The 11208-nt window shown below is 40.1% G+C and overlaps 1 protein-coding gene across 1 annotated transcript; it reads left to right on the forward strand.

Moving 5' to 3' along the window:
• The first annotated feature begins 2747 nt into the window (after window positions 1–2747).
• LOC110757688 (glutamate receptor 2.9-like) lies at window positions 2748–6242 on the forward strand. The gene is made up of 5 exons (XM_088253997.1): window positions 2748–3089; window positions 3216–4474; window positions 4569–4881; window positions 5051–5460; window positions 5611–6242. The coding sequence occupies exons 1-5, from the start codon at window positions 2825–2827 to the stop codon at window positions 6166–6168; spliced, it is 2805 nt and encodes a 934-aa protein (XP_088110123.1). The 5' UTR covers window positions 2748–2824; the 3' UTR covers window positions 6169–6242.
• The last annotated feature ends 4966 nt before the right edge of the window (window positions 6243–11208 follow it).

An 11208-nucleotide genomic window follows, 5' to 3' on the forward strand; every position in this document is an offset into this window, starting at 1 on the left:
GGCTCCTATAAATACCTAGCTACACACAAGGGTTAAGGTACGTCTAAATTCCTACTGAAACTCTGCAGAAATTATCCTTCACAAACCCTAGCCACCATCTTCTTTCTCTCTCTCTCACACAAGGCTCCAGCCTCCACACACGGCTCCGGCCACCCGGTTTTCCTTGAAACACCCATCCTAACTTAGGCATCGGAGGGCCTTTGGCCAACACCCCCCGGGTGTGGTCCTTTTACTCCGATCTGTTTTGCAGGGAGAGAGAGGTGCGGAGAAGACGAAGGAATCTTTAGGCGAATATTCTCGTGGGAGGAAATTTGCTCCCACAGTAACCATTACAAATTAAGTAATTGATAAACACTTTACTTATTAATAAATATTAAGTGCACGAAGACATTATTCATGACCAGGAGTTTGGTTCGCTTGTCATAATTTTGACATGAACAAATTATTCTGGTTACAATTATTTCTTTTTTGGAATGGGGCTTCTTGCTATATATTAAAAAGTATATTATGATTCCTTTGAATCAGTCTTTGAACATATTATTTCCTATTGAAATCATCAACTTGAAAGTTTATAACAAATTTTGGTTGAGGAATAATGAATTTATTTACAAAGAGGGAATTCTCATGATTCGCTACACGTGGTGCAACTTTCTACATAATTATTTATCTCTTCCTTTTCGTGCTTAGCTAATGAAAGCTTAAGTGACAAATTTTCCAAAACTTAGTATTATCTTTAGTTAGGCAGGCTCCATAGTTCAATTTTGAATCTTTGAAGGATACTGACATGTATTTTTATTAACTTTTGTTTGATTACAACATGTTACTAGTGGATGAGGATCTGGATCATCTGCTATGATTTTCTCTGCCGTTATCTTCTTGACTTTCGTTCTCCACATGCCACCTCATTAAAGTTTTAATCTAAGGGAATTAAACTGGACACACATCCTCCTTAAAATAAAAACCCAATTTACGCCTAATTTAAAACGAAAAAATATTTTGTGGCCAGGGCAAGCCGAACTCCGAGTGGGGATTAATCCCACCGTTCGGGTGTGAGGAGAGCTCTTGGTATTTACCAAAACGGAAAATACTTGTCTAAAAAAAAAAGGGAAAAAAAAACCTCTAACTTGACTCCAACTTAACGTCTCTAACAGATTTTTTATTCTTCTTCCTTCTCTGCACGCTCCTAGACCTGGACCAAAACTGGACGCTCATATATTATGGCTCTTTTCCCATATGATAATCCCTAGTGTCCAATCCCGCAAGTATGGAACTTCTCAAATGGTAGAACAACCATAGAAACCTGGTGTAGAGAGAAGGCTGAAGATTTAGCTGTTCAATAATGGCCGAGTATAAACGAACGCACTGTCCAATCCTGCAAATATTCCTCACTGATGTTGTATATCCTATTATTAAAACAATTCGATTTTGCATTATTCAAACCACGAACCCAGGATAAACCCTATAAACATCCTACAATTTAAATCAACGCCAAAAAAAAAAAAACAATAAGCTCCACTCTTAAGTGACAAAACTTTGGATCCAATGAAGTCTACAAAGGATCAAAAGAATAAAATATAAAAAAGATATAAAGTCTCCAATATTATAAATAAAAAAACATTGTAGCCACCATCACTTGGTTTCTAATGAGAAAAGGGGAATTTGGATCGAAGAGGCAAGAAGAATTTGGGGGAGTAGGTGGCACTCGTAGAGAAAGGAAGAATAAAAAAGAAGAGGAAACCGCGTTAGGCTTAGGTTTGACGTTTCAATTAGGAAATCTTTTTCTTTTTTAATTATATTGAAATTGGGTTTTTCTAAAGGTGATGTGCCAACTTTACATTATTTGAATTGAAATAATGTGGCATGTGGAGAGGAAAAGTCAAGTAAATTATAGCATAGAAAATCCAAGCGAAGGATCCGAGAGATTCCTTTTGACAAAGGGTATAAACTATAAAGAAATGTGGTCGTTCATCCAAACATTCATTTACATCAGGTAATCTGAAGCCACATCCAAACATTCATTTCTTTCCTTGGTTGATTTTATTTTCTTTGGAAGTTAGATCCTCAATTTAATTTAGATGAATGAATTCCGTATATATAAACTTATTTTATATCAATGATGATTATGATGGTTTTCGGTGTCGATAGTCATATATATAAACTGATATGAAGGTATGACAGATTGTGATGTTTCTGGCTTTTTGATAAATAAAAGAGATTGTGATATTGTCTGTACAGTTTCAAGGAAAGGGGTGTTTTGTCTTCCTTGAAAAGCATGGTCCATATTTAGGTGGCCGGTATTGACTTGTCTCGAGTTATCAAGTGATGCAAATTGAATCAATATTTATGAGTATGTCCGTAGCGTTTATGCTAATAACTCTTCTACAAAGAAGCAGTTTATTGTTTGATTGTCACATGTAAAAGTGTTTTTTTTACCGTATAAAAGTGTGTTTGATATTTTGTTGAGGGTTCGGCTACCAAAATAAAAAAAACGCTTCTAACCAATTTTTATATTTATCAGAGAGCACTAAATTATCATAATACCATCTAATGGCTCCTTATCAATGAAATTGTTTTCATTTTAGAATCTTTTATCATCTATGTTTTTTCTTTTTTCAAAATCCTTTGTCACATATAAATGGTTTTTTATTTTTTATTTTTTTTTATGATGATTGATGCCGGCCCCAACCAAATTCTGGGCCTAAAGATGGTTTATAAAACGCACAGTCAGCCCTGGTCATAATTACAAACGTAAAGCTAAAAGAAAAGAACAAAGTAATTGGAATCTGTGAGAGTGCATGAAACAAACCCAGGGGGCTTAACAATAATGGAAAGCCAGAAGCACCTTCAGCCTTTCTTCTTCATTCTTTCGTTGGCCGTGCTTGGGAATATCCCGCTTTCAATGGCGAAGGAAGTGATACAAATACCAGTAGGAGTAGTTCTCGATTTGAATTCCTCAGTGGGAGCAATTGCAAACAGCTGCATGACCACGGCAGTCTTAGATTTTTATAATAAGCACGATCATTATCAAACAAAGCTTCATCTTCATACCCGGGATTCAGCAGATGATATCGTTACTGCAGCATCCGAAGGTTGGCCAAACACTACCTGTGTTCTTAGCTATCTATTTTTGGCCACACACACACACACACGCAGCCTTTTGATCTTAGCTAATTAATTGAATATTTATTCACCAATTATATGTTGAATTAATGCAGCATGGCACATGATAAAGAAAGAAAACGTGCAAGCCATCATTGGACCTCAAAGGTCAGCCGAAGCAAAGTTTGTGATAGAGCTTGGCAGAAAGACTAAGGTTCCCATCATTTCCTTCTCTGCCACCAGTCCCTCGCTTTCTCCATCTCATAGCCCATTTTTTATCCGGACAGCCTTTGATGACTCTGCTCAAGTAAAAGCCATAGCTGCCATAATTGAAGCTTATGGCTGGCTGGAAGTTGTTCTCGTCTATGAAGACACCGATTATGGCAATGGTTTAATTCCGTATCTGGTAGACGCTTTCCAGGATGTTGGTGCTCGAGTTCCGAACAGAAGTGCCATTTCTCTATTTTCTAGTGATGCGGAAATTCAAAGGGAGCTTGGCAGGTTAAACTCAACTTCAACAAGAATATTTCTGGTGCATATGACTGCCTCCCTTGGGTCCAAATTCTTCATACTAGCAAAGAAGATAGGTATGATGATCGAAGGGTATGCATGGATTGTTACAGAAGGGCTATCAACTTTGTTAGATCCTGTGAGTTCGGAAGCCATGGATTCAATGGAAGGTGTGTTGGGAGTAAGGCCACATATACCAATGACAAAATATCTTGAAGACTTCATGATAAGATGGAAAAAACCAAAGAAGATGACTGCAGACCACAATCTCTTTGGATTATGGGCATATGATACGGTTTGGGCACTGGCAATGGCAGTGGAGAAGGTTGGAATAGAAAAATCTAGCTCTATGAAACAAAATGTTAGCACGAATCTTGCAACCTTGGGAACCAGTGCCATGGGTAAAACTCTTGTTGAAACAGTCCTACGTTTAAAATTTCGAAGCTTAAGTGGGAATTTTCAGCTAGTCAAGGGACAGTTAGAAGCTTCAGCCTTTGAGATATTCAATGTGATTGGCAATAAAGAAAGGATTATTGGATATTGGATTGACCAACAAAAAGGGCTGTCAAGGCAGCTCAAGTTTGACAGCAGGGAAGCGGCAAACACAGATGTAAAGAGGAAACTCAAGCAGGCAATCTGGCCAGGGGACACTACAGATCAGCCTGCAACAAAGAAACTGAGGATTGGAGTTCCAGTGAAAGAGGGTTTTAATGAATTCCTAAAAGTGGAAAAGAACAATAACATATCAGGATTCTCTGCTCTAGTGTTCTTTGCTGCAGTGAATAAACTACCATTTCCCCTTCCCCATGACTTCCTTCCATTCAATGGGACATATGATAATCTTCTTTGGCAAATCAAAGCAGGGGTAAGTTTTATTTTACAGGGTAAATTAATGGTCATCCTCTCGTTCTCTCTATCTCCTTCTCTAATGTACTTTTCAATTGGTGATTTAAATGCAGACATATGATGCTGTGGTGGGAGACACAACAATTGTAGCTAATCGCTCATCGTATGTAGATTTTACGTTGCCTTATTCAGAATCTGGAGTGTCGATGGTAGTTTTGACGGAAGATAATGAAAGAGACAATATTTGGATTTTCTTGAAGCCCCTAAGCTTGGATCTTTGGTTGACAACGGGGGCAGCCTTCATATTTACAGGTTGTGTGATATGGGTTCTTGAACACCGAGTAAACACTGAGTTTAGAGGTCCTCCAGAGCAACAACTTGGCATGATATTCTGGTTCTCCTTTTCAACTCTTGTCTTTGCTCAAAGTAAATTATCTTGTCCTTATCAAAGCCTTTTGTTTTGTTTTGTTTCTTTCTTCAGAATAACAAATTAGAAACCTGTTCTGACTAACAGAAAAAAAATACGTTAGAACATGTGAAAATGCTTGGTGAAGCATTTTATATACTAATTAATTTTGCTTTTGTAATTCTATAGGGGAGAAAGTGGTGAACAACTGGACACGTTTAGTGTTGATTATATGGGTTTTTGTGGTATTGATCCTGACACAGAGTTACGCTGCAAGCTTAGCCTCAATGTTAACAGTGCAGAAATTGAAACCTTTATTTACTGATATAGGAGAGATCCAAAGGAATGGTTATAATGTAGGATATCAAAATAATTCATTTATTAAAGGGTTTCTAATAGAAAATTTAGGGCTCAAGGAGTCCATGTTGAAGGCTTACGAAACTATTGAGCAGTATAATGATGCACTATCCAAAGGAAGTAACAATGGTGGAGTCGCTGCCATAATTGACGAAATCCCTTACCTTAAGCTGTTCATGGCAAAGAACTATTCCAAGTACATCATGGTTGGACCAACCTACAAAACTGACGGATTCGGCTTTGTGAGTTCCCTCTTAATTTTCTTTGATTGTCTTCTTGTTTTTCATAATTAATCCATAAAACGCATAGTATATACGCAGCAATGGGTCCATTTTATACATCCATATGCTAAACTTTTCTTTATTTTTTATTTTTTTTGTCTTTGTTATCAGGCCTTCCCGAAAGGGTCACCTCTAGTCTCCTACATGTCAACGGCAATCTTAAAAGTCACTCAAGATAAAAAATTGATGGATTCAATTGAGTCCGAGTGCTTTAGAGACCAAACCATCTATGATGATCAAAGTGCCAAAATTTCTTCAGATGGTCGAAGCCTTCATGTGTACAGCTTTGGGGGACTCTTCATCATTGTAGGTGCGGTCTCCGTGTTTTCACTTCTGATGTACATGTACAGCTTCCTCTGCTCACATTGGCCTACATTGAGGGCGATGATAAGTTCTGAGAGCTCATTTTGGTCTAAATTGGTTGAATTGGCAAAGCATTTTGACAAGAAAGATCTCACTTCACATCCTTTTACGCGAAGAACATCCAGAGTACATGCTATAGATACTCCTCATGAGATAGCTATAGGAGGTTTACAGGATGCAAATGATATGCAGAACAGCGTAGCAGTGGAGAACAATATTGATGTGAAGGAAAAGGAATCAAATGATGGAAATATCTTATCAGGGCATACTGATTCATCTATCCATGTACCTAACTTGTCATCATAGGCTTCCTATATTTCCATTTTAAACCTATAAGTTACAGTGTAAAACTATATGTGTAAACTTCATGATATATTGTTGTTCATTCATATATCTCACATCATTACTTCATTATTTATGTACAGAAATCTGATAAATACCCACAAGAATGCAAGTTTTGGCTTCTAATGAAATTTTTCCCAAAAATAATTAGAATTATCTCCAAATGAATTGCTGAAAGATCCACAATCAGCTGAGCCTCCATTGTTCGTCCCTCCTGAAGGTTTCTAGGTAATGTCGAAAAACAAAATACCCTTCTCAGTCAGTACAACTATTTAGTCTTGACAGAGGTTTCGCCAATGACAGCTGGCTGCGTAGTCACCCTGACGCCAGAGTGGTTCATTAAGTGGTACCTAGATCAGATCATGCTATGCTTGTAATTCATACCTCGGTCTTACTGCAACGTAGGGCAGGCCGCTTTATTTTTTACCAAAGACGGGGAGCGGTGGAACGATGTCAGGCAGTGGTCAAGGAGCGCTAGTGTCGGGGATTCAAGGGGTCCAAGGGTATGCAGGTGTTTGAAAAGCTTAAATGGGTTAGGAAAGGGCTTGTGGATTGGAAACGACATGACAGGACCCGCCCCAAATTCCTCGGAACTCGAGACGAATCCTGCGAAAATTTCGACATTTTACCAATGTCGGGCCCACTTACAAGAACCGAGACTTTCTGCCGAAATTTCGGCAGAGTCTCCCCTGTAAATTGAACATTCCCCAAATTCCAACCTGCACAAAATTCACATTTTAATATCCCAACAGGCAGCACGCACAATACAATCTCATGCAATTCACATAAACGGCCTCCGGCCTTCAAATGGTTCGAAACAAAACCAGCAAAGTTCTTAAGTCGAACAATGCATAGACCAAACAATTAATGATCTCAATAAATCGGATTCATATCCAATAACCCAAAAACCAATCACATACACAAAATCAATCAAACCTTTTACACCCAGTAAAATTTCGCAGCTGCACCTAGGTGAGACCCCAGGCTGCCTACGTACCCTTGGACAAGGGATCAAGCCACACGTAGTTCTCATCTGAAGAGTCACAACTCCGATAATATACAATTATTTGAAATACAACCAACAATACATTTCAGATTTAACACAACTCCAATTTTCGACAAAAATACAAAGAACACATTCTCAATCTTTCTTTATATCAATTCAAACCCCACGACCATACCCTATCCAAGGCGTATGTACAATGACACATTATCAAATTATTCCATTTATAACAGTTCAATCCCGCAACCATACCCTATCCAAGGCGTATGGTGCCAAACAACACTGCCCAAATCCAGGGCTTATACGTTTATACATGTACAAGCTCACAAATCTCAAACCAGAATCAAAACCACATATACACATATGTAATATAATAACACCCACCTCTCACCATCATCATGTACCAGGGGAAACAATCCAACCGGGGATTGTTGACTAGCTCACAAGTATCCGGCCTCAAACGCCCATGTGGCTAGGGACGAGCCGTCCAACTAGGGGACTAACTCTCAGCCAGCACGTACGGACGAAGAATCAAGACCCGTACGCCTGAAAACAGCCCTACGGGCGCAGACTACCCAATTAAGGGTCTACAGCGACACCCCGTTAAGGTATGCCCCGGGTTCCGTCATATCCAGACCATATCCACAATTTCCATGTATCAGTATCCAAGGGGAGGTACATGTGATGTTGCACATCATGTACTGGGGAATACAATCCAACAGGGGATTGTTGACTAGCTCACAATTATCAGCCCTCAAACGGACTATGTGGCTAGGGACGAGCCGTCCAACTGGGGGACTAACTCTCAGCCAGCACGTACGGACGAAGAATCAAGACCCGTACGCCAGAAAACAGCCCTACGCGCGCAGACTACACAATTAAGGGTCTACAGCGACACCCCGTTAAGGTATGCCCCGGGTTCCGTCATATCCAAACCATATCCATGTATCCCAGTGTCCATATCCACTGATTCCAAGTATCATCATCCAAGGGGAAGGTACGTATGATGGTGGAGTTCGTAATCCTTATATAAATATTATAAAAATAATATTCCCTTCCTTAATCCAATTTTTCCCAAGGCATCGTATTAAGAAGACATCTGAAGGGCCTGGACGAACTCCGACGGGCCTGGGTAAAATAAACCTCAAAATAAATCTCCGAAGGGCCTGGACAAACTCCGACGGGCCTAGGCAAAATATATCTCAAACTAAAACCCATAACCGGGGAGGTACCTAAGGTAGTGCTAATAGCATTCAAATTAACATTCTAACTCAAATCTTCCTAGCATCTCAAATCAACAACCCAAATACCCCACACATAATCAACAAACATAGCACTTTCTCGAGTATTGTGTATATATACTCCAAATACTAGAATATGTCAAAACTCACATATATCACAAATACTTACAAAGATAATAAATTCAACCAATAAATATAAAATGAATTTCGATAAACCATCACATTTATATATAATACTTCCATCACAAACTCATGCCATTTATTTCCAATAATTATAACCGAGTCCCAAGACTCACTTTCACAACCCAACAAATCGAGTATCCCATACTCATCCATTTCGTAATTTCCATTATCAAATAATATCCAAGAATTCCATAAAGAAAAACTAAACACTCCTGAAGACAAACATCCACTTAAATACTAATATTCAAAACCGAGACCCTAGACTCTCTCGCAAGGTTATCCTAATACTTTTCGAAGGGTAAAACAACCTCGAAAGACTCTTGGTCAACCGAGAATCAAACTGTCCAAACTTAGTCAATCGGGCCCGCGGGGCCCACGACCTCCAAACTCTGATCCAAAAGTTCCTATGTGTCCTACCAGGCTTCGAACACACGTCCTGCAAGTTTGGTCCAGATCGGATGGCCGGATCGCTCACGATCGCACGATCGCACGATCGGACGGTTACTGAAATCCTAGCCCAAGGGTTGGCATTTCCGGAGTATCCGGGACTCCGTTTCATGATCCGTCGAATCCTACACAATCCTAAGGATGCCCAGGTTAACATATAATAAATTCAAGACCATCCAACGGTCCAAACCTGTCGAACCCGGATAACGCGTAATAGGCGATATCCGTTCGAGACTCATACAGTATCCAAAATGAGATCCGTAAAATCCTACGCGCTCGTGACGACCAGGGGATCGCATTGGGACATAATTTCCCTCTGCTACAGTCCCACGCGCCGCCACACGCGCTGGCAGCGCGTGGGTGTCTAAAGCGATATCGCTTCGCCGGAAAATCTTAGAATCTTGGCTCCAAACTCCTACCCTAGGTAAAACACCTAATTTGGAGTCACTTTTGTTCTTGGGCTATGGCCAAAAAGTGGCCGGAAGTGGCTGAAAACGGAGGTCGAAACCGGCAGATTTTTCTATCGCTTAATTAACTACCATAACGCAGAAATTTCCCAAACCTAACACAACCAGCAGCTAGAACAGTTTGAGAGGTTCAAGATCCATACCTGGATCGCAAGATTTGGTGGCCGGAAGTGGGAGAACGAGCGGCCGAAAGTTCACGAAAAATCTATCCAAAACCGCCAGTTTCGTGGCTGTTTCCGGCGACCACGACGGCGGATCGGGTCGACGATGGGCCGGAACTGGAAGAGGGAAGGGTGGTGGTCCTTTTGGGACCGGCGCCGCCCCAAGTGGCGGCGTGTAGTGGTGGCGGTGGAGGAGAGAAGTCGCTGCCATCACAAGGAGGGGGGGGGGGGGGGGGGGTCTGTTTCGCAGAGAGAGGAAGGGAGAGATCGTGAGAGGGGAGAGAGAAGGAGAATCAGATTTTTAAAATCTGATTTTCCTCAATTACGATTTTACCCCTCGGAGTATTTAGATCGTACTTTCCTCATTATAACTCCGATCTGAGCCCACTACGTGTCTACGGACTCGTTTCGACGTGCTCTACGCACAGGTACAATCAAAATTCCCAAATTCCTTCCCGACTTAAAATGACATTTTTGCCCCTTTTTAAAATTAAGTAAATATTTATTATTTTCAAAACCCTTAATTAATTCAAATCATTTTATTTTTATTGTTTATTTCAATTTATTTTCTCATTCTAATTTATTTCCTCTTAATTTAATTATTTATTTCTTTTTCGGACCGGGATGTTACACGACAGGAGTGGCATAGCTCTAAAGTTTGCATTGACAACTTAAAGGAGGAGTTATGCAAAGCTCTCCAGAGTCCAGCTTTTGAGGGCAATAAGATTAGACGACTTGAAGAGGATCTTCAAACTGAGTTACAGAAAGAGGAACAATATTGGAAGTTGAAGTCCAGAGTACAATGGCTGCAAGAAGGGGATAAAAATACAAAGTTTTTTTTACTCCAAAGTTGTATCGATCTCGCCGAAGAATAAATCGTTTGCATGGGCTAGAGGATCAAGGTGGCATCTGGCATGGGGAGGCATATGATATTAGGAGGATTGCAGAATCATATTTCCAGGATCTGTTTTCTCCAGTAACCCAGTTGGTATTGATGAGATCCTCGATTGTGTACATGCGACTGTTTCACCCCAGGATAATATCTCGCTAAGTAAGCCTATTTTGGCGGATGAAGTGGTGACCGATGTCAAGCAAGTGAATCCTATTAAATCACCTAGACCGGATGGATTTACTGGCAGTTTTTATCAAAAGTTTTGGGCCACCATCGGTGGGGACATTCTTGAGATGGTTAATAGCTTCTTCCATTATGGGAGGATGCTTCGGAAGTTCAACCATACCCACATTGTTTTGATACTGAAAGTTGAGAATCCTAGAAGAATGACGCAGTGGCGGCCTATTTCTTTATGTAATGTGGTGTATAAAATAATATCTAAGGTGTTAACCAACCGGTTAAAGAAGGTGATTCCGCATGTGGTCAGTCTGAACCAATCGGCTTTTGTTGCAGAGAGACAAATTATTGATAATATTTTGGTGGTACATGAGATACTACATACCCTAAAAACCGCTCAGGGATCGGACCAACAATACATGGCTATGAAATT

Source organism: Prunus avium, chromosome 1, assembly GCF_965620075.1.
Source record: "Prunus avium chromosome 1, drPruAviu1.hap1.1, whole genome shotgun sequence".
In the NCBI taxonomy this organism is placed as follows: Eukaryota; Viridiplantae; Streptophyta; class Magnoliopsida; order Rosales; family Rosaceae; genus Prunus; species Prunus avium.

Coding starts and splice junctions, on each gene's coding strand:
- LOC110757688 (XM_088253997.1), top strand. CDS start 2,825: ATGGAAAGCCAGAAGCACCTTCAGCCTTTCTTCTTCATTCTTTCGTTG. Junction 4,882..5,050: donor AACTCTTGTCTTTGCTCAAA/GTAAATTATCTT, acceptor GTAATTCTATAG/GGGAGAAAGTGGTGAACAAC. Junction 5,461..5,610: donor AAACTGACGGATTCGGCTTT/GTGAGTTCCCTC, acceptor CTTTGTTATCAG/GCCTTCCCGAAAGGGTCACC.